The 24,387-nt window shown below is 39.8% G+C and overlaps 1 protein-coding gene across 2 annotated transcripts in view; it reads right to left on the minus strand.

The window, feature by feature from the left end:
- KCNT1 (potassium sodium-activated channel subfamily T member 1) overlaps positions 1 to 23,804 on the minus strand; it is a 131,303-nt gene extending 107,499 nt beyond the window's left edge. For both annotated transcript variants that reach the window (XM_051980356.1, XM_051980355.1), the window contains exons 1-2: positions 23,656 to 23,804; positions 6,446 to 6,487 (exon numbers count right to left, since the gene is read on the minus strand). In XM_051980356.1, coding sequence (XP_051836316.1) covers positions 6,446 to 6,487; positions 23,656 to 23,795 — 182 coding nt within the window. In that variant the 5' untranslated portion in view covers positions 23,796 to 23,804. The remainder of the gene's footprint in view (positions 1 to 6,445; positions 6,488 to 23,655) is intronic.
- Between the last annotated feature and the right edge of the window lie 583 nt (positions 23,805 to 24,387).

The raw sequence follows: 24,387 nt of genomic DNA on the forward strand, positions 1-24,387 counted from the left end.
GAAGAGGCCAGGATGCTCAAGATGTTGATCAAGTGGAGATAGAGAAGGAGGCATTTTTCTGCTCCAATCCATCCTTCATTCAGCTGCCAAAATGATTTGCCTAAAATGTAGGTTTGACAGGTCACCCTCACTCAACCCACCTACTCTAAACTTTTGTCATTCACTATCATTTCCAGGATTGAAAATAAAAACCTCTGTTTGGTATTCAAAAACTTTCATAATCCTGCCTTCTCCAGAAAACATTTCCCAATCCTTCTTAATTCTAAAGCATTCCATCTTTTATTATTTCTTATTTATTTTCTATATGCTTTGTTTATACATAATTTGTTCGCTTATGGTCTCTTCTTTCTAAAAAGCTGTGAGCTCCTTGAGGTCAGGAATTGTTTGTTTGTTTGTTTGTTTGTCTGTTTGTTCCTCCCTTTAAAAATTTCTAATGTTTAGCACAAAGCTTGGTACATAGTAGGAAATTAATAAAGACACTTTGACTGACATTCTAAAAATCTTCATCTTCCAATTACCAACCAGTATTTCCCAATCGTGAGATTGGACTTTGAGCAGTTTCTGTCCCATCTTGTTGTCTCCTAAAATCTCAGTGTGTAACTTATTATCATATGATTTTAAAATGAAGCATGAACTTTTTTGGAATACAAAGTCATTGGTGTTCAGAAACTAAGCCTGAGGAAGAGATAGAGTAAAAATTCTGTAAACCAAATCACTCTTTGAAGCTCCTGATAGTCCCTCAATGATCCCAGACAGAGAAGCACTTTTAGCTATTTGGGTATCCCTGGAGAGATTTATAGAACTTGTATAGAACAAAACACAAAATCATCTCTTATAACAAATTTAGTGAGAAGAAGGGTGGGAAGAGACAACAGGTAATCACCTCATACTTTCTAGGGACACTTCAAGGCTTCCTTAATTTGGTAGCTTCCTATTTTGATTAATTACTCTTGCTAGTTAGGTATTTAATTCAGTGTTTTCTGTGCTAGTGAAGAGCTGCCAGGTGCTTCCAAATTTTAGATCTGTGAAACAAAACCTAGGCAGCTTCAAGCTGATCCTGTGGCCTTTGAACATGATATCGGTCAGTGTCTGGGGACTGGGTTAAAAAAATTATCTGGAAAAGGTTTCTAAGGGAGATTTAGATATCTTCCTTAACTCATTAATGAGACTAATAGGTAATTAATATGAGGAACTCTAATTTGGTAACCACACTGAGACAAGTCATTTAGTTTGTTTGAACCTGAGTATCTCTTTGTAAATTGGGGAGAAGTTGATATGGAGAGCTTCCCAGACCTCCATTATATCTATGATCCTGGTGTAGGAAAGAGAGATTAATCAGACTACTAAGGGTTAATAGTAGATCTGTTGTCTCTTCTGTTGTTGCTGTGCTTACCAAGCAATTTTCTCAACTCTAATTTGGTCTCCTGCTCCCCAGGAGGGAGGGCCCTGTACAGAGGATAAGTTCTGATTTTCCTGCCAGATATATCTCTCCTGGTAAATTAATAAAACTGGCGTCTGGTTTAGAAATGAGTTGCTTGTGAGTTTCATTAGGGTGAATTACTTCCCTACGGTCTGATCAAGTTTCTGATCCTGCAGAGCTGAAGTCCAGCTTCCTAGCTGGAGGTATCCATCCAGAAGTATACCCAGTGAAGTCTGGCATCCTGCTCACAGGTTTTCCCTCTCCTTCAATTGAAAGAACAGGTGCCAGGGCCAACCAATGTCAGTATCACAGGATGATGCCCTAAGAGTATCACAGAAACTGCTGGCCCCAACCAGGAGTTCAGAAGTCAAGCCCTTGAGAACCTGTGGTGTTACAGAGAGCGAATCTCTTAATTCGTGGAAGCCAAGGCAGTGATTATCAAGAGTTTGGAGAGCTCCTGTGACATTCTTGTTTCCTGTTTGGCTGCTCTTTTCCTTCCTGAAACTAACTTGGGGAAGCCCCAACTTGCAACTTGAAGGTCAATTAGAATGAAAGAACTCTGTGCAGTTTACCTTCCAACCAGGGCATGAAGTTACTATTGTTCAGTAGCCCTTCCTCTACCCAAAGTGAGGAATTTCAGAACCCAGAACCTGGAGGACCTCAAAACACCTGTAATCACCTCTATTTCCTCAGTTAGGCCCTGATGGAAGCAAAACCTTATATTGGGAAATAGTATGCATAGAGTAATGGATCTGGAGTCAGACGACCTGAGTTTAAATCCCACTTATGTTTAACAAAGGCATGACTCTATAGAACCAAGACAACATTGTACCCAGTAACAATAAGTTATGTGATGGTCAACTCTGATGGACTTGGCTCTTTTCAACAATGTGGTGATTTAAGGCAATTCTAATAGACTTGGAATGGAAAATGCTGTTCACATTCAGAAAGAGAACTGTGGAGACTGAATATGGATCAAAACATAGTCTTTTCATCTTTTTTGTTTGTTTTTTCTTTCTTGTGCCTTTTCCCCCTTTAATCTGATTTTTCTTGTGCAACATGACAAACATGGAAAGATGTTTAGAAGAATTGCACATGTTTAATCTATATCAGACTGCTAGCTATCTTGGGGAGGGGGCAAAAAGTAAAGAGGAAGTTTGGAATATAAGGTTTTGTAAAGGTGAATGTTGAAAACTATCATTGCATGTATTTGGAAAAATAAAATACTGTTGCAAAAAATACCTTTGTGAATGTGAAGTAAAAAACAAACAAAAAATAAATGTGTAGCTAGTCAAATCTCTGGATCTCTCTGAGTCTCGGGCTGTCATTTGTAAAATGAGGGGGTTGGACTAGATGGTCTCTGAGATCCTTTCTATCAGCCAAAGTCTGAAGTTGGGAGTGGTCTTGTTGCTAAACCCCAAATTTAAAAGTTAGAAGGGAACCTCATGATTGCCCTCTCCTTTTATAGAAGGGAAAACAGACCTGGTGAGGTCTAGGACTTGCCCAAGGGCTGTGCCAGGATTTGAAACACCTTATTTTATTATCTAGCTACAAGGACTGTTCCAAGCCGTTTCTTCTCTTTTCTCACCACTAATCCCCAACCAGTCCCCACACTTAGAGCAGTCAATCCAGGTTCTTACTTTGCAGAGAAATTTGAGGCTGTGCAACATGAGTTTTCTCAGCTTCCTTCCTTTGTTCAATAAGCCTTTTTAGCGTCATCACTCCTTTCTCGTCTTCCTCTGTATTTTCTTGTGTCTTTAATCTCATTCTCTCTTACATCCTCTAACATCTGACTTTAATAGCTATCCTGTCTCTTATGTATCTTCAGTCTCTTCCCTGAGACTGATTCTTTACTCTCTGCTAGGAAAAAAAAAATCCTCAAACAAAGCAAATAAATAACACTCAGGCTTCTACAATTAATAAAAAAGTTTTCTCTTGTATACTCAGTTACTATTCTAGTAACTTCCTCTCCTTCATTGAGACTTTCTTATTCTCTTATTTTCTTAGTTCTGACTTTCTACACAAACCAAGTGTCCATTCTCTCTGGTCAGATGCTGCTGGTGTGAACAAAGATTTAATTGGCAAAGCCAATGGCCTCATCATCCTAGTTTACCCTTTCCTACTGAATACTTTCTCTTCTTTCAGCCTCAGAGACACTACTCTCCTGTTCTTGATCATTTCTATTTTTTATCACTACTGGCTCCTCATCTTTTTGCCAGTCATTTTAAGTCATTTGGTTCTCTTTCCTCTTTGCCTATATTCATCCCTTTGTAATCTCATTAACTATCATACTTTCAACTAAAACCTCTATTTAGATGAATCAGGAATTTATAACTTTAGTTCTCTTCTGAGCTCCATATCCACATCATCAGGTGCCTACTGTATCTGGACCATTGTATCTGCAATTTCCACTGGCTCAATGTCAGTAACTCAACTCAAACTCAGCATTCCAAACTAAGTTCATAATGCTTCCCCTTAAACCTGTTTCTCCAGCTAGGTCACTCAGCTGATCAAATGATGCACTTGAAGTCAGGAGGACCTGAGTTCAAATCTAGACTCTCATTATGAGATCCTGGACAAGTTACTTCTCAGTTTTCTCATCTGTAAAATGGGAATAACAATAGCAGCTACCTCTCAGAGCTGATGTGAGGATCAAATCAGATAATAATTATAAAGTACTTAGTACAGTTTTTTGGAACATATTAAGTACTATATAAATGTAAAATATTACTATTATGAGGATCAAATGAGAAAATAATTAAAAAGTGCTGAGTGCAGTGCCTGGCACATAGTAGATGCTATAGAACGGTTAGCTGCTGCTGCTGCTCCTCTTCTTCTTCTTCCTGCTCCTCTTCCTTCTTTTTCTTTTTTGGTTTCTTCACTATTTTTATATCTGGTACCACAATTTCCCAAGTTTCCCATACTTATAATTTCAGGCTTAGCTTTAACTATCCCCTCTCATTTATTTTTCATATCCTATTATTTGCCAGGTCATGTTTATTCCATCTCTAAAACACTTGTTGTATCAATATCCTCTGCTATATCCTCATTTCCTTACTACCACTCTATTTTAAATCTTTATTGCTGATCATCTGGGCTATTGCAATAACTTTCTCATAGTCACCTCCACTCTCTCTCTTCTCCAAAATAATCTTTATTCTGCTGCCAGAATAAACTCTGTTATGCATAAATCTGGGTTTATGTCACTATTTTGCTCACAAATCTTCATGACTCCCTTTTATTGCTTAGTAATGTTCAAATTCCTTTATCTGTCATTTAAGGCACAACCAGATATCATCTAATTTTTAGAGGTTTATATCATATTTTTCTCTTTCCTATCTTCCTCCTCTTCCTTCTTCCCTCCCCCTACAACTTTCATGGAAAAAAGCTTTTCATTGGTTTCTCTTGCGTAAACACCTTTGCTCAAGCTGGTACCTTTGCCTGGAATGTCTTCTTTCCCCTCTTTTTTCACTGTTAGTCAATAGGCATTTATTAAATACCTACTATGTTTCAGACATCATGCTAAGCATTGTGGCTACAAAGGAAGGCAAAAACAGTCCATGTCCTTGAGGAGTTCACAGTTTAATGATGGAAACAACATGTAAACAACTATGTACTAACAGCTAAATAAAGGACTAATTTAGCAAAAATCAACAGAGGGAAGACAGAAGTACTAAGAGGGACTTTTGTTAAACTCCTACCCATTCACATTTGAACTAAAAGCATACTTTTTTCCCAGGATGCCTTTCCAATCCATTGTCTTTCCCCTTCTAATCAGCTGTTCCCCTTTAGCCTTATATAACTTTTGTTTTATATCCCTCTAGTGTACTTAGTAAGTCACATTGTATTTCATAGCCATGTTGGCATTTTATGCTCCTACTAGATTATAAGATGTTTGAAGGCAGCCTTATCTAAACTTGACAGCCATGTCAGTGTCATCATGGTACTCATCATGTGATCAACATTTGCTACTTGTGTATTTGAACCATATAATTGGCTTTGTGTGAGGTTGCTCTCGTACAAGTGACTGTGTGACTTCATATTCAGAAAACTTGGATTATTCTTACATGTTACTGAAAGATCACAGGAAAGGCTCACTGGAATATTGATTTATAACTGGATGGGAGCTCAGAGACCATTTAGTCTAGCCCTCTGATTATGCAGATAAGAAATCAAGGCCCAGGGGAGTTATGATGTGCCCAAAATCATTCAGGTAATACACTCCAGAGGCAGGATTTTAACTCATATCTTTTGGCTCTAGAGCCAGTTTCTTCTGCATAATAATGAATTATAGCTGTGAAGATGAAGCATGAGAACAGCCCACGGAAACCTTGTGCATGGACATGTAGAAAGCATTGAGGCAGAAAAGGATTGGTGGATATACAGCCCTAACTGTGAGGGGAACATGAGAGTAAACTAGGAAATGGGCAGTCCACACTGGTTTGACTTTGGTTGAATCCAACAAGACTCTCAGGTCAACACAATGGCTCTGTAGACTTCAGTTTGGTAGTCAGTCTAATACTTTCTTTTCCCATACTTTTCTTTGGAGCCTCCCAAACTCTAAGCTAGCTAAGAACAAAATCTAGGGCTAATCTAGCTAATAATCTCTAAAGCCTTTCCCCCTTCCCACCACAGCCACAGATCTATGGAATTCAGGTTTATGCGCTAGTGCATAAGACCTTGGAGATGATTAAAGAAGTTAAGGCAAAAAGTTAAAAACTTTGTCTTCATAGAGTGATAGTATCATGTGATTGGTAGTCTTTACTTAACTCACTTCTCCAGGGTAGACCTCAAGGCTCTTTTCTCTTCCTCTTCTTATCTTCGGAGAGAAGAGGACACAGATATTGAGTAAGATTTTTGAACTACTTCACCTGGGGCAGAAGGATATGATAAAGTTCTCTAAAGCTAGTCATGGATCCTATAAAATGCACACTGTAGCCCTCTCATTGGGCTGGTTCCAGTAACCAGAGAGCAGCACTCTTTCAATTTTCACGTTTCAAGGGAAGTATTTGAGAGGGGACTTACTGTGATAGAGAAGAATCCAGACTGAAATCTTCCACATGTACCCTAAAGACAGAGTAAACACATCAAAACAGAAGACATAGACACATCTACCAGCTTCTCTGATAGAGAGAGACTGCTGGGAAAGTCGGACAAAAAGGTGTGAAATTACAGAAATGAGAAACGAACACAAATTCACAAAACCCCCTACCCTACATTGGTTAATGCCAAAGAGCCAGTTGCTGCCATTTCCAGTTGCTAGAGGGACACTCTCTTGAACCCAGTCCTAAATTTGCCTGTGTGGGGACTTTTAGGACAAGTCTTGGAAATGGGGTTAAGGTGTTCATATTTTGGGGGTTAAAATTGGATAAATCTGACCTCTCAATCTATGCTTTGAAACTCAATGAAAAAACAAAGTCCATCCCTACCTCATACATTACAAGATAGTATATACACTTATTTTTCTCTCCTCTTCTTATCCCACCAACCATGATATCCACCCATGAGGCATCTGAGCTAGAGGGAACTACTCTACAGTAGCTAGAGTCAGTTTGAGGAAGTTCACAGTTAAGGGAGCCGAGGTATCCTGAGTGGCCTGCAGCAGAGATCTTTAATCCTAGGGGAGCTTCATGAAGATTCTAGGAAAGAATACACTTCTAAGTCCCAGCATGAGTATTGAATAGCCTTAGCTACATGTATTCTCTTATCATCATTGGACTCTATGTATGAATCCACTCTGTGTGTGTGTCAGTGGAGAATTAATATTTTTTTAATTTAATTTTCTTTTTGGAAAGGCATTTGTGGCTAAGTGACTTGTCCAGGCTCACACAGCTAGGAGGTGTTAAGTGTCTGGTTGTTGTCCTTCATTTTTGAAGAGGACCAAAATGACATCCCCTTGTTAGAGGCAAATGTGTCAGACTGGATGATCAGACCAATGTGAGCACAGAATAATCTGCACAGGTTCGGACACAAAGAGTCCCTGTGAACACTTGGGGGCTTCTTTAATTTTGCACCTCTTGTGTTTCCTTTGGGCTAATCCAATGCTGCTTTGCTCACAGAGCATAGCACTTCTTTGGTGAGGGCACGCCATACTGGGCGGTCCTGTGCCAGTGTCTCCTGGGGCCATACAATTGATTCTAAAGAGCATCCTTGCATTGCTTTTTCTGACCACCTTGTCAATGTTTTTTTTTTTTTTTTTTTTTTTTGGCAAGCGTGCATTTAGCATTCAAACAATGTGACCAGCCCAACTGAGATATGCTCTCTGCAGTAGAACTGGAACGCTTGGTCATTTAGTTGCGGAAGGGACCTCAGTATCTGGTATCTCATCCTGCTGGGTGATCTTCAGAATCTTCCTTCAATTCAAACGGAAGCACTTCAGTTTCCTGGCCTGGTGCTGGGATATGGTCCAGGTTTCACAGGCGTAGGACAATGAGCTCTGCAGGTTGGGAGTCAGCCTAATCCCTCTCCTCTCCCAAGCTTTCCTTCAAACCCTCCCAAACCCTGAGCTAGTTCTGGCAAGGTGTGTGTCAATCTCATTAACAATGAGGTTATCCTGGAAAAGGTTCTGCCAAGATAAGAGAACTCATCCAGACATTCAAAACTTCACCTGCTGTAACTGACGGTTCCATGCGTGGAGGGTGTGGTGCTGGCTGATGGAGGACCTGCTTTCTCAGGGTTAATTGTTAGGCTGAAATCAGCATAAGCAGCAGAGAACTGACCACACTTTGTTGCTTCTCAGCTTTGGAGGTTGCACTGAGCACATAATTATCTACAAACAAAAAATTATGCAACAACACCCCCTGCACTTTAGTTTTGGGCTGCAGCCTTTTCAAGTTGAAGAATTTACCATCAGTGCAATAGCTGACTGTGATTCCATGTTTGTCCTCTTTGAGGGTGTTTGACAACATGGTATGATAAATGTCTGAGGTCATATTTGATTTCAGGTCCTCCTGACTCCAGGGCCAGTGCTCTATCCACTGTGCTATCTAGTTGCCCCTAGCAGGAGAATTTATAGGGAGCATAGTTTGAAGCTCTATATCTAAGATATATTTTGTCATCTTAGTTAATACTGCTGTTGAGAGGTAATTCTATTTATTTTCTGACTGCTGATGGGAAAAACACTGGTTGGGACTCATAACTTATTTTAGTAGGCATAGACAACTGAAAGGTACACATAGAACCTGAAGGAGGCACTCCTCTGTACATCCAAAAACCAAATTTGTATGTTCAAGTTGGAAGGAGTAGCTCACAGGGTAAGAGCACATACAGTGGAGGTCTCGGCTATCATGTATATTAAACAACTGGGCCATAGTTAGCTTAGTCATCAATCACTCATGGTAAGTGAAAAGAATTCTAGATTTCTGAATCATGGATTTGACTCTAGCCCTGCTACATACTTACCTAGATAAGTCACTTCCCCACTTCGGATCTCAGTATAAAATGAATTGGTAGAATTAGATACTTTTAAAATCCCTTCTAGTTCTAAATCCTACAATCCTATGAAATTACGGGCTCTATGACTAAAGAAAAGGATGATTGTAAACTCCTTGAAGAAAGGCACTGTCTTTTGCCATTTTTTGTATCCGCAGCACTTAGTAGGAGCTGACACACTGGGAGCCTAAAAAAAGTTTTGTTTTTTTTTTTAAATGAATGAGAGGAAACTTTATGAAGTCTTGGTCTCATTCTTTTTGGGACTAACTCCCCAATCATAAACTCCCCTGTCAGGATTATCACTACAGGAGTGCAGAATCCACCTTAGAATTTACCTAATTAAACTCTCTCAATTTACGAAAGAAGATCCTGAAGAACAGAGAGAAATCATTTTTCCTTCATCATATAATTAGCTGCTGGAAGATACAGGACCATAAATAAAGCCTTCTGACTCTTTTAGGGAAGAGTAGAGTATAATAGAACAGTGTTCTTAAATTTTTTCCAATTGTGACCCTGAGAAATTTTTTTTTTTGCCTGAGAAATTTTACATGACCCTGGTTCTATAGGTATATAAAGTAGGTATACAAATTAAACATTTATTAGGATAACCAGAATTTCGTGATTCCCCACATTAAGCTATGAGATCCTATAATGGAATCACCAACTACAGTTTAAGAAATTAGGCAATAGAGTACTGCACTGATTGGGTAGGAGCCAATTAATGTGAGTTCAAGATCTGAGACTTCTGTGTGACCTTGAGTATGTCCTCTCAAGATGATCAAAGAATTAAGAGAATTACAGAATGTTGGAGCTGGAAGATAATTTAGAGAATATCTAGTCTAACTTCATTTTACAAAGAAAGAAACTGAGGTTTAATGAAGTGAAATAACTGTTAAGCCAGGACTTCAAACTAGATCTCTGAAAATCAAATGCAGTGAGACTTCAACAGTCTCATTTTCTCTACCTACAAAGTAAAGAGATTAGCTTATAAAGTATTTGAGGTCTTTCCTTACTTCTGCTATGATCCTATTATTAAGGCTCTGTCATAATTTAATGCCAACTAAATAGATATAGAGACAAAAAGGGACAGAAAGGGAATTTAAGACAAATTCACACCAGTCTCTTACACTTTTCTCTATTTCTTACCCTAGATAGCAATCACTAAAACCTTATGACATCCTCAAAAGGCAAAGAACATTCCATTATCTTCATCAGTCTGGATTTAGGCAGGAGAATGGCCTGAGGCATTGATGAAAGATCTTTATCAGCAAGGATCAAAACAAGATTTTTGTTGTGCCTTCTCAGGTTTTCAACCTATACAATGAACAGAATAATCCATGCCTCCAAACTCTTAGCCAACTGAGGTTTTACTCTAAGTTTTACTATTGTCTTATGTGTATAACTTGTTAAAGTCACTTTCAGCTTCCAAAAACATTTGTTAAGTATCTACTATCTGGAAGGCACCATTCTAGGTGCTGAGGTTATAAAGACAAAAATAATGAAGCATTCCTTTCCTTCAAAGAACTGATAGAATAATTAGTAATAATAATAGAACCAATAACCACTTTTTATATGGCACTTTAAGGTATGCAAAATGCTTAACAAATATCATCTCATATTATCCTCATAACAACTCTGCAGCAATAATGCCATCCAGTTCTACAGATGAGGAAACTGAGACAGTTACTTCCTGGGCCCATAGCCCAGTAAGAGTTTGTGTCTGGATTTGAATAGTAACAGATAGGGCTGGAGTCATGCAAAACTTGAAAAAGGTGACAGTTGAGTTGTGGTCAGAGGAAGAAAAAGATTGTGAGAGGTAGAGGAAAGCAGGGAGTGTATTAAAAGCGTGGAGGAGAGTTTGAAGGAAAGATATGGAATACTGAGTTCAGGAAATAGCAATTCAATTTTCTTGAAATATAGCATGTGGAGAGCAATTTAAAACAAGCTAGAAAGGTATGTTGAAGCTACGTTTTAAAAGACCTTCAGGGTTACACCGTGTAGTTTGTATTTTATTCTAGTGGCAATAGGGAGTCACTGAAGATGTTTGAGCACTGAAATGTAATAGACTGACTTGTTCCTTGAGAAGATTATTTTGAAAGCATTGTGAAGGATAGATTGAAGATGGGAGAGGGTGGAAGCCAGGAGATTAATGAAGAAGCTAGAAAAAACAGCTCAAGATGGGAGGAAGAGCTAAACTAGGTGGGGACTGTGTGAGTAGAGAGGAAAATGAGATACCAAAGATTTTTGGAGACAGATTTTGAAGACACCCTTAACTCTTCTCTCTCCCACCACATATCCAATTAATTACTGTCTTGTTATAGAAATGCAGTGTGTGTAATACAAAGAGTCCTGAAGTCACCAGACCAGAGTTACCACTATAACCTCTGTGACCTTAAGCAAAGGTTTGAACCATATTTCCTCATTTGCAAAATGGAAAAGTGGAATTAGGTGAGTTAAGGGTGACTAAAACTACAGGGAACATGGGGATGTCTTGAAGGAAATAGGGAAATTTAGAAGAGACACAGTTTTAGTGGAGGAGATGATGAGTTCTGTTGTGGACATATGGCATTTGAAATATCAGTGGGACATTAAAGTGAAAATATCCAGTAGGTATTTTGTAGGGGAGATATGAACTTTAGGAAAGAGATTGGTGCAGATATATAGATTTGTGAGTCATCTTTATATATATGTGAGTCCAGGAACTAGTAAGTTTACCAAGGGACACTGTGGAAAGAGAGAAGAAGAACAGACAGAGTCCCTAAGACAGAGTCCTAGGGGTTATGTTTTCAGGAGATGGCACAGAACTTAGCAAAGGAGAATGAAAATCAGGACAGATGGGTAGAGAAGCAGGACTGAGAATAACGGGGCTGAGGCACCAGACTCTCTAGAGATAATATCCAGGAGGAAGAGTAGTTGATAACACTGAATGATATGGAAAGATTAAGAATAATGCAAATTGAGAAAAGGCTACTGGACTTTACAGGGAAGAGAACAAATAATTTTTGAGAGAACAGCAGTATTAGTTGGAAGCCAAGTCTCAAAGGGTAGAAAAATGATGAGGGACTAAAAAAGTGGAGGCTGTGAGTGAGATGTTTGACAAGACATTTATTGGTTCTTGACAACAGCTTTGAGTGATGAGAAAGTGAGGTCCAAGAGGAGTGAAGGGACTGTGTTATTTCCACACTCCATTCCACTTTTGACATGCAATTATCCCTGTCTCTCTCCATATTTACTAAAAAGCTAAATAACTGGTGGATAAGCCAACTTCATTGTTCTGACAGATTGTTCTGGGCTTACATGAAGAGTGGTCAAGCTTGGGGGCTTCTCAAAAATGTTTCTCTTTGACTCATTTTGCTCCCATACAAATTTCCTAGAGATTTCAGAATATAATGTTGAGGTGTTGGGTAAAAGGGTCACAGCTCCCATGAATGCCAACAATATTGGACATATACAGGACAGTCTATTTCACTCTACAAAAAAAGTATTTATATGGTGCTATATGTGCCAGGAAATGTGCTAATCTATTTTTACAAATATTATTTCATATTAATATTATATATAATTATATATAAGATAACATAATCATACATAATTAATAATATCAAAATAATAGTAATATAATATTATTTCATTAAGAATTCTCAACTTATTAACAATGCAGAAAAATGCAAAACATATAGGATCCAGTGATTATCAAGATACCCTCATTCTCTCCACCAGGGAGTTCCATTTCCCCTTTCAGTCTTCCAGCTGATAGTTCTGTCTTGAGAGTTTACATTACTCTTGAAATGGAAGGGGGTCCTCTTATTTCTGTGATTTATGTTAAAGTTGGAGACAATATTATGTCTCTACAAAAGCTAAAACCATTATCCCATGAGGCTCTGTTCTGAGTCGTGAAGGTAACCAGTAGGTAGTAACTAGTCCCTCCCCAGCTCTCTCTCTCTCCCTCTGCCAAACCCAGCAGGGTTTCCAGCTTCATAGTCATGCTTCCTGGGTTCCTGCCTACATGAGTGGGTGAAGCTTAGCATCAGACACTGATTTAGTCAGTGTCACACAGGGAAAGACTAGGAAATCCCGAGTTAGCTTGTACGGGAGACACTTGTGCCCTTTAGTAACAGAGGCTTTTCTGTACAAGTGGAAGAGCATAGGACCCCTAAAATAACAGATTCAGAGCCAGAAGGGACCTCAAAGACCACGTGGCCAGTCTCTTCCATCTTATACATGAGGCAGTCCAGAAATTAAGGGTCTCAGCCAGGGTCACACAGATAGGAAGGGACAGACACAGGGTATGGTCTCCTAACTCCAAACCCAGAGCTCTTTCCAATATTTTATGCAGTCTTTACCTTAGACACGATGGCCTTTAAACCTGAATAGTTGCCCTATGTCTTTCTGCCTTTCTCCTGGTTCAGTTGTGAACTGACATATCTGCCCCAGAGTTCTTGTGCCTGGGACTCAGCCTTGAGCTTGAGCTTGACCGCTGTTATGGTAGGGATCCTCACTAGTTCTGGTCCATCCCTCCCCCGGATCTGCTCCTGAACTTTCCAGGTCAGCTTTGTGGTCCTCCTGCTATGGGCTCTGGGACTTATGGACGGGGAACTGCCCTTGTTCTGCCTCCTGGCTTCCATGCAAGACTTTGGGATCCAACTAAGACACTGATTTTCACTGCTTTAGAGTGAGGAGATGCAGAGGGACAAAGGTCACCCCCTCTGCAGGGTGAGATCTGCTTGAGAGGGTCTTTTCTCTTGCTTCCTCTAGCACCAAATTGCTGTATTTATCCCTCTTCTCCCCTCACATACGCAAAGAAAGGAAACAGACCATTAAAGTTAAGATTAACATTTTAGAAGAACTGAATTCAACCATTTATACTCTTGATAGCCAGAGGATTCTCTTTCTGATCAAACATTAGTAGAGAATGTAGCCTATTGTGACCCATCCCAACTTTCTACGGTTATCCCTTGTGATCAATTGTCCACAGTTGTGAGTTTCCTAGCTGAGGTCAGAGCCTGTTTCCTCATGCATAAAAGGAAGAGGAGACTGGACTAGATCAGTGTTTCTAAAACAAATTGAGTCACAGAATACTTTTAGCAAGAAAAATACCCTGGTTGTTCAATCATTTCTAACTCTTCATGATTCCATTTGAAGTTTTCTTTGACAAAGATACTGGAGTGGTTTGCCATTTCTTTCTCCAGCTCATGTTACATATGAGGAAACTGAGGCAGAGTTAAGTGACTTGTTCAGCTGTCCAAGATTGGATTTGAACTCAAGCCTAGTACTCTATTTATCATCTAATTGCTCTGAAAAATATATTGGTGGAACCTATAAATGCTAGTCATTGTGAGTGGTCTGAAAAAATAATAAATAAAGCATGGTAGCTAAATTTTAGGTCAGGAAAGAAGTCAGCTCTGTTTGCGTTCTGAAAGCCTGTTTGTTGTGCATAAAAAAGTATTTTTTGAAAAACTGATTGGTTAGAGGGTTGGTTTGTTTGATTATGCTTATGGGTTATAAGGAACTTTCTTCTTTCCAGTGGTAAGGGTAGGAGAGAGAGAAATTAGGTTTCTATTAATTAAAAAGAACAATTAAAAACAGGGAGGTTGAGGCTGCTACAGAGGTGGAATGTCACACATACTTTCAAATGAGGTCACTGTATTGTTAATTTTGTTTTGTTATTTTACTTTGTTATTCTTGTTGAGTGCAGTAATCTGTAAATGTCTGTAATATAAAAAGAATACCTCCATAAAAGTTAAGTAAGTTATGTGGGATGATACTTTTCATAGAATGTGATTTCACAGATTCACAGGATAATCACACTAGGCAAACCACTAGGATTATTTAGAGGTAGCTTGGGAAATAGAAGCCTAGATATCTTTAAATTGCGATCTTGTTTTGATTTTTTTGTCCCTTTCCAATTCTACTCACTCTTCCCTTGTGACTACCCTTTACATATCTGATCACTGCGATGACAATTTTTCCTTTTTTGAAGTCTTCTTCACTCCAACAGCTTGAATGAGCTGTTGACATGTATTTGATTAAATGTGAAATTCATTTAACCTCAAAAGGAAATGTTCTCTCTCGGGAAAAGCGGTTTTGCACCATGAGAATTGAAACCACACAAATAGAAGATAAATGTTAGGGTTTCAAACTCACACAACATCTTAACTTATTGTGCCCTCTTTGTACTTAATGTAGATAATATAGATGAAAATGATTTCTGATCAAGATTTGAAGTAGAGGAGAGTAAGAAATTTGCAACAGAAAGTACAAAAGATTTAAGAGAGGAGGGCTTGAGTCTGGAGATCTGGATTTGAATGTGACCCTTCCAGTTTATAGGATCACAAGTAATCACTTAACCCAAGGGTACACTAGCAAATGTTTAATCATCAACTCCTGGAGGAGAGGAAGGTATATATAACCTACTTTTAAGTTTAATCTTCACTATTAACTTTTATCTATCACTTTCCTAAGTTCAAACAATCAGCAAAACAATAATTCAAATTCTGATTTGTAGTATTTGCCAGTTTTTGAAGTGTTAATGCTCATGCTAGAGAAAGTTAGTGGCACAGTGGATAGAGAGCTTCAGGTCTGGAATCAGGAAGACCTGAGTTCGAATGCAGCCTCAGACATTTACTAGCTGTGTGATCCTGGGCACATCACTTAATCCCATTGTGAAGAGGGGATATAATATATGCACAATTTACCTCTTAGGGTTGCGGGATTGACCCTGTAAACCCTCAAATGGTTAGAAAAAAAGTGAATTATGTTTGCTGAGAAAGACAAATTCATATGAAGACTTTTTTGAAGTCCAAAAAACATTTCTCTCCCATGCTTTTGTATTTGACTCAAGCCTTTTTCCTCCAGAAAATGTCTTTGGTTAATTAGCACCATGTATAAATTCAATGTAGCAACTACATTCTAGCAACTAAATACCAAATTTATAGCTTTCAATTCCTGGTGCAACTTTAACTTAGAATGTCCACACTGGAATTAGTGTCAGAGAGTATCTAATCCCTTCAGGTTGTTGATGAGAAATGAAATAATTTGTCTCTAGAGGCAGAGTCATTGGTGGTAAGCCAAGGATTACAGACCATAGATGGAGAAGTGGACAGGTCCTTAGTGTTTGTCTTGTCCAGCACTCTCATTTTTGAGATGAAGTAATTGACTTTGAGAAAAGTTAAGTGATTTGCCTGAGCTCACACAAGTAGAAAGTGTCTTTCTGAAATATCAGAACTAGAACCAATATACTCAAGAACCCAGATCTAACTTTCTTTTCACTATACCCCAAAGCTTCTGGATCTAAACTCCAGGATTCTGCCGTTGTGGTTCAAGGTTCTTCCCATTGTGCCAAGCTGTCCTTCCTTGTCTCATAGCTATGGGATTCTATGATGTAGAGAAAGAGGACCGTCATATCTTATGTAAAAATTGCCTTACTTTTTATCCTTAGAGATGAAAGGAAAAAAGTAAATAAAATATAATCTCAGGTACTGGGCACACAAGTTATCTCAGGAATGTGTATAGATTAATATGCAGAATTGTGCCTCAGGGAATCAAACCAAGTGAGAACAGCCCAGAATCCTAAAATAAGAAGTTTCAGAGGAAACAAATAATAAAGAGTTAAATGACTTCTCTCCTCTGCTATGGATGAATGACTCCAGCCTGCAACCCAACTGTTCATATCTTCTAAAAGCCTCCAGCCCCCATTAACCTCTTGCCATATCCAACTTTGAGAATACAACTTTCAAAGTACACAGAGAATGAATTTGAGACAAAGTGCTTGGGGGTTCTGTAAACACTGCCTAGATCTTCTCTCACTCAGCTCTCTCTTCCTTCACTGGACTAATGAATGGGTCAAGTATTATAGTTGTAGGAATATGGAACAGAAAAGGCATTTTCTGAGTGAGAAAAAAATCCCAGCTCCTTCCAGTCCATATTCGAACAACTGTCTAGAACAAAAACTTGTTTGCAATCCAGTTTTAACGAAGGTCTTGAACTCTGTGGCCCTCAGTCCTGTTCATCCTTCCAAACTGGATTCTATCTGTACCAACTCTATATGCTACCTTTAATTGTCTCTCTTGTTACAATGTGAAGTAACAGGTCTTGAAATTATTTATGATCCCTACTGTGAAAAGTCATAGAACTTAGTTTCTCCATTTATAGATTGATTGAGCCAAGTTCACAGGATCATAGATTTAGAGTTGCAAAGGACTTACGAGATCATCTTATCTTATCTCTATGACTTTAAATATGACGGAACTGAGACTCAGAGATATGATGTGACTATCTAAATAGGAGAAAGGTTAATACCTTTATTCTGCTTAATAGCGGAAAAACTGGGATGTCAACCTAGATCCTCTGGCTCCAAATTTGGCACTTCATGGTCTTTAGCTCTGTCTAATTTTGTGATTCAATAAGATGAGTAACACTAATATTCTTTACCTAGCATAAATTAGGACTTGTTTTAAGGGGATGAGCAAGGAACTACCTCTTGGGACTACAGTGGGAAGATACGCTATATGATAATAACCCCTCACATTTGTATCTATCTATCTATCTATCATCTATCTATATTTTATGTCTATATATTTTTAACATATATGTTTTGAGATAGATGAACACTGAGGTCACCTCCAACTTTAACATTCTGTGCTTCTGAGATATACATGAACAAATCTAATCTGAACAATTGTATGATATAGTAGGGTAGATATTAACATCCTCATTTTATAGATGTGGAAACTACAGCCATGAACCATATGATCTGCCCACATTCACAATGTGATTCTGCATCAGATCCAAGACTAGACTCTAAAGGACCTTGTGCTCTTTCCATGGCATTGTACTCAGCCTATTGGTCTGATAATAACATTAAATCCCGAGGTTTAGATGGAGACTTAGACCTTTTATGGCATATCAACATATGTTCTTTTACTTGATCCTCACAATAGCTCTGAGGGGGAGGTGGGCAGATTATCCTTATCTTCACTTGACAGATGAGTAAACTGAGGCTCCAAGAAATCATTTGTCCAGTCACCCAGCTAGTTAGTGGCAGAGCTGGTTCTTGGACTCAGGTGTCCAGTTTTCTATTGATGTCTCTTTCCATCATGACTGAGAAAACTACCCTCTCTCTTTTAGAAAGATTATTAACCGTCACACAGGAAGCCACATTGAAGAGCTGCCTTCTTACTTGACACTCACCAGATGGCTAGTGCTATCTTTTCCAGGGCCAGTCCAATTGAATGCAGAACAGGCAGCAATTTACATGTGGTCAATAAAAGGGGGGGGGGGGAGAGATGGTCTCAAAGGTTCTAGTGGCCTCAAGTATCTTCCTCCATTAGTCTCCCGTGGGTCTACCACTTTTTTTCTTTCTAAAACATGACCTTTTTGAATTTTCACAATAAGTTTCACTATGAATTAGGCAGCAAAAGAAAGAGAGAATTGTTTATCTCAGTTTGGTTGGGGAAAGAAGATTTGCACAAGAAGATTAGCTCCCTCTCTCTTGGAAGCTCCTTGAAGTCAGAGTCTATGTCTTATCTCATTTCAAAGCTTTGTAATTATAATAGCAACTCACATTTATATAGTTTTTAAAGATTTGCAAAACAATTTACAAATTTCTCATTTGTAGAATCTAGCAAGGTGCCATTTACACATTGGAGTTTAATAAATGTTAGAATTAATTAAATAGAAAACAATAGTAGACTTTTATGAGTTAGTGTGTGTCTGGTGAGAAAGTCAATGTAGTGAGGCTTGAATTTTTGTTCAGGCTCTGCCATATAAAACAGACTATGCATTCTTGAACAAATTATTTTTTCTTCTTTGAATCTTGATTTCTCTACATGTAAAAGGAGGACAATAGACTACAGAATCTCTAAAATTCTTCTAGCTCTAACATTCTGTGAACCTCAACTGTGTAAGTTCAGAGGAGAAAAGGATTATTGTAGGTTGTAGGATAGTCAGGAAGGGCTTCATAAGAGTTGAATCTAGGGGAATAGCACATCTATCTAAATGCTATTGTTAAAATCATTGACCTTTGAGACTGATAATTTCATCATGTATTGCTCTGTCTCTGAACTCAATGCCCAAACACTAGAGGGGGTCATACATTATATTCTAATGAAGACTTCACAGAATTCAGATATTTTGGGTTTTGTAGCAGCTTACAAGAAGAGAAAAATGCTCCAGAATGCATAGTTTTAGGCAGCATCTAGTCATGAGAAGTTCTCCTCTCTACCTGAAGAAGTTCAGTGTAGGTCACCTGTGAAGCTGAGCTTGAGATCTGCCCTGCTTGCTAAGGCCATTTGGAACTTAGATAGCAGGGTTGAAGCAGCTGCTTACACAGAAGGCACTCACAATGCTGGGAATCCAGTCTTTCATCTCCACAATTATCCCCACATATAAGTGAGGCATTTGGGTGGGACACAAGCTTGCTGTTTTCACCCAGGCTGCCTCCTTTTCTAAGGACAGATGGAATTTATCTTTATTCTTGCTTAGATGGTTTCCTGATCAGGCCTCCCTATCTTGATTCTTCCTGCCCTCCCCCATGCTTTCAGATTCTGCTTCTTAAACTTTATCACAACACTTCCCTTGGCCAAGAACCTTCAATGACTTGCTCATTGCATCATTTACATTATTAGTCTGCCATTTAATTACTGTCACTCCCCCACATAACCTCTCTATATATCCAATCTCAACTCACCTGTTCCCTCTAACAAATGTCCTCAATTCCAGACAAGCTGGTTTCCTGCTCACCCACTCCCACCCCATTCTTATACTAAGCTCATTCCTATCTTCACATATTTGTTCATCTATTCTGTTAGCATGAAATGACCCCCTGCTTTCTAATAAAAATTTTAAAAATAATTTTTTCCAATAAATTCTAATAAATCCTTCCCATCTGTTATGGCCCAGCTCTAACTCCACATTCTCTATAAAACCCTCCTGGACTATTCTCACCCTAAATGATGTAGAATTGGAACCAACTTAATCCTTGAAAATACAGTCTCAACTTACTTTTACTCAACAAACATTATACTACTATATGTAAGGCAATATACTAAGTATTGGAGATACAAATATGAGAAATAACTTCCTCCCCACACTCATGGGATTTATAATCTAAAAAATTTTTAATATGTCATTCAAATGCAAAATATTCCTGTTTTCTAACTTAATAAAAACTTCTATAGTGCTAGGGACTTTTTTCTTTTTAAATTCTCCCTATCTATAGAGGTAGCATGACTAGGAGATAAACTGCAGGTCTTGAAGTTGGGAACCATGTTCAAAACCAACTTCTGATATTTACTAGCTGGGTGATCTTGGGCAAGTCACTTAATGCCTATTTTCCTTTGGCATTTCCCCTATGATTTTTCTACTGAGTCATGGATTCAGTCATGGACTTATTGTTATCAGTGTTAGTGGGAGGATTTTCTATACTAAGAGTTGACATACTGAATTAATTAAGATATCTTTTGCATATTCTCAAAGCTACACTAAAATTCTTCCATTGTAGCATGTAGGTGATCCTGGGTTTACCATAGCTATATTACTGTGGTAGTCCAAGCTGATCAAGAGGAGGAGGTTTGATTATAGGACTGGCCACTGACTGAACATGTCATCAGAGGAACTTTTATAAGACAAAAATACAGAAACATTCATCACCAGAAGGATGATCACCAGAGAGTGTTTTTGCCTATAGCAACTAACTGTTGTGTTGTCAAATATCTTTGATAAAGAACATAAGAATATTATGATAAGAACATGATATCCAAGATATTGAAAGAAGTAACAAAAATATGTAAAACCAAGAGCCATTACCACACTGACCACATGCATTGTGGTCACTGAACATAACTCACTGAACTTCTATCAAAACTGCATCGGTAGAGGGAGTATCCACATTTATGGAACACAGACACAGATCCTAGGCAATTAATCTCTGCCCACCTCAGTTTTTCCATCTGTAAAAAGTGGGATAACAATATCACCAACTTTCCAAGGTTGTTCTGAGGATCAAATGAGATTACAAAGCATATTGCAACTTTAAAGTACTATATAAATGGTAATTATTATCATTATTCATTGAAAGAGAAAACAACCACTACCCTTATAGAATTCAAAGTTTTCTTAGGGATATAAGACTCTTACTTTGTGACACTATCCCATTTGGAAATATTGGGGATCTAGCAGAAGGATATTCTTCCTCAGTTTTATATGCCATTAGAACTATTCTTGTGACTTCTTAATAAGAAAACATGAAGAGGCACTCAAATCAAGGATTAGATGGAAAGCTATGGGAATTAAGGAAGCAGACTAAAGAATAATCAAGAAATGATTTCTTGGAGAGATGAGATTGGTGCCAATATGGCAAGTTCTCCTTTTAGCCCTAAATCCTCCTTTCTCTATCATTGCACTGGGGAGAAATCCTTGGGACCTTCAAAAATGACCCTGGAAGTGGTGGGTATAGTGGAGAAGGAATAAGAATTTATGTAGCACTTGTTATGTGCCAGGCTCTGTGTGAAGCTCTTTTCAAGCATTATCTCATCTCTGCAGAAGTATAACCACAGGAAGTGAAATACTCCATTTCTATGGCACTTAAAGATTTAATAAGTGATTTCTTCACAACCCTATAAGAGAAACGATGAGTTGGCTAGAAAAGTAATAGCACCAGGATTCGAACCTAAGTTTCCTGGCAGGCCACTGCCTGTTCCACCTTGTCATGCTGCAGGCAATTTGATTTCAATTCTTTGGAAGTCTTTTAGTCTCTATACGGTAACCTGAGAAGCCCATTCCATTCATGAAGCGGCATTTAAAGAATGAAATCCAAGAATCTGGGTAGGGGTAGAATGTTTGAGAAGGAAATGCTGCCTTTGCTACTGCCCATCCACTGTGTGATCCCGGCAATTACTTAACCTCATCTGTTACTTCATCTGCCCCCAAAGAGCACAATTTCTTGTGAGGCTTCTCTCTGGGCAGCTGTGAGAGTCAGATGATCTCTCCACCACTTTGAGAAGTGGTAGAGAGCCCTGTTGTAAGACAGAGGAACATTAGGATCATGTAGGTTGGGAAAGGGAGGCCAGCAGGACACTCTGGGTTGCTACACTACCCTCAGTGATACCATCTGTTTTGGGCACAAATCGGCTTCCTGGCCGCTGTGGGAGAAGCAGTAATGACTCTCCACCCCTCGCTCCAACCTCCAGAGCTGTGAAAGGTCATTGGCCTCCTCCCTGAGTGGGACTTGGACCAGTCTTTGCATCCGGAGATGGTCCAGTGCCCATCCATCTTCCTGAAGTGTCTGTGATGGTGGCCCAGCAGGAGAGGTAGAGCACAGGAGACTCCGTGGCTATCTAAGGGAGCCAGTAAGGTGTCTAGAAGGGCACCGAGGGAGGAGAACCAGGAGATCTAGCTTCCAGTACCCATCTATTATGTAATTTTGAGCAATTCCTATTGCTTCACAGCCTCAGTTTGCTCATCTGAAAAATGGTAATGAATCCTTGATTTGCCTACTATCCTCAGAAGGGTTGCCATGAGAAAATAGATTCGAAAGTGCTTTATAGACTGCAAAAACATCTTATAAATTATAAAATGATACAAATGTATCTCCCAAGCCATTGTGTCTTCTAGTAATATGCTGGCTATGAAGGAGTTTAGGAATTCCAAAAGGATTCCGGAGAGGCAGGGGGCTGTCACTGTCTGCCAGGGAAAAGTATCCCCTGCAAATCTGACCTGATAGGCTGAGCTTTTCATGTAGATTGTTCTACTCCCTTGGCAGCTACTCTCCTTTTCCCTAACATCCTCAATCTGTCACATGTGCTCAGTGTTAGCTAGGGGCTCCAATTCAGCCTTGAATCACTCCTCTTCTGCTCTGGGCTATATCCTCCCCTCTAGAGTAAGGCACTTATTGCCTCCCAAGCAATGCAATGTAGTGAAAGTCCACTTCCCTTCTCTGAATCTCAGTTCCTTCCTCTGTAAAATCAGCACAACCATTCCTGCATTGCCTTTCTCCCAGCACTAAGGGCAGGATCAAAGCACATTATGGATGTGAGTGAAAGCATACAAAGAAAAAAATTGGGATTATAGTTGAAAGGTGTCTAGGAATTGCTTCAAGGGATCTGGTAAAGACGTGGTCTGTAAAAAGCGACCCAAAGAGAGAGAGAAAAGGCTAGTACACCCTCCTCCCCACCTGCATACAACCCTCTTTAAGTCTTCCTGGAAGGCAAAGAAGAGTTAAATCTCCTCCCCCCACCCCCCATCTCCATTGCAATTGCCTGGCATCCTCCATGCAAAAGCTTCTTCCCACGGTGACTAATTTGCATGGGATGGGCTAGTACCAGCCCCCAAAGCCCCATGCTCCTCTGGTACTGGAATAGAGGGGGTGAGGGGGTGAGGGGGTGGGTGGGTGGGTGGGAGGGAAACTGGAGCCCAAGAAGTGGGAAGGAGGATGGCCCTAACAGGCCCCCCTATCCCAGGGCAACGGAAAGTGTATTTCCTGCAGTTCCCACTGCACCTGCCCAAGGCACCTCCTTTCCCCCTCTCCTAGATGCTTCCTTCAGGTGGGACACTGATTTTATCTAAGGCAATGATGAAATGGCATGGCCCCTTCCAGAGGGTCTCCTCAGAGACTGGCTCTGTCCAATCTTTCCCTCACACTGGCTTAGAGCATCCTCCGACAAACCGGACCCTACAGCACCTGGCTCTTAGGCTGCACCATGTAGGATTTCCATCCCCCTCGGCCTCTACCAGAGACGACCCCCTTTTCCCCTCCCACCCGCCGTGCTTTGTGGCCTCCCTCAGTCCAGGTGCCCACTCAGAGATACCTCTGGCCGATGTCGCTGCCCTGGGAGCCCATCCTGTGGGCTGGCAGCAGGGGGCTGACCCCGTAGGGTTCTTCTCCCGGGGTGGTTGCCTGGCCAGCTTTGCTCTCTGACGGGGAATTCTTCAGCTTCGATCGCGCCATCCTGCTTGGCTCTTTCGTCCCTCCCCAACTCTCCTGCGGAGGGAGGGGCACTGCTGCGCGTAGCTCAGGGCTGCTGGTGCATACCATCCTGTGCCTGGCTCCCCTCCCTTCATTCTGCCAGGCAATGGAACAGCCCTGTCTGTCCCGGGTGGAGGGCTCCTTCCAGAAGGGAAGGAGGGATGGAGGGAAAATCCAAAGATGCGCTATGATGAATATGAAACGGCAGAGTATCTTCCCTTGAAGCATCCCTCTTTTCGTGGAAATCAGACTCTGCTTTTTCCAGGGCTGTCCTTAGATGACTCCATGGTGAATATTTTTCTCCTCTAATGCACAATTAAGGATAGGATCACAGCGTCAAAGGACTTTAGATCTAGAAGATACCTGGGAAATCATCTAGTCCACTGGCTTCATTTTACAGATAAGGAAGCTGAGGCCCAGAGCAGTAATTTCTTTGTTCAAGATCATAGAGATGGTAGAGAATGCTGGTGTTTATGCAGTCTTAGAATCCAACCCCCTGTATGTGTGATTCCCCCATCCCAGATGTAATTCAGGGTAAGAATCCAAGACTCCTGAAATCAAGTAATATGAATTC

The sequence above is a fragment of the Antechinus flavipes genome, chromosome 2 (genome assembly GCF_016432865.1).
Source record: "Antechinus flavipes isolate AdamAnt ecotype Samford, QLD, Australia chromosome 2, AdamAnt_v2, whole genome shotgun sequence".
In the NCBI taxonomy this organism is placed as follows: Eukaryota; Metazoa; Chordata; class Mammalia; order Dasyuromorphia; family Dasyuridae; genus Antechinus; species Antechinus flavipes.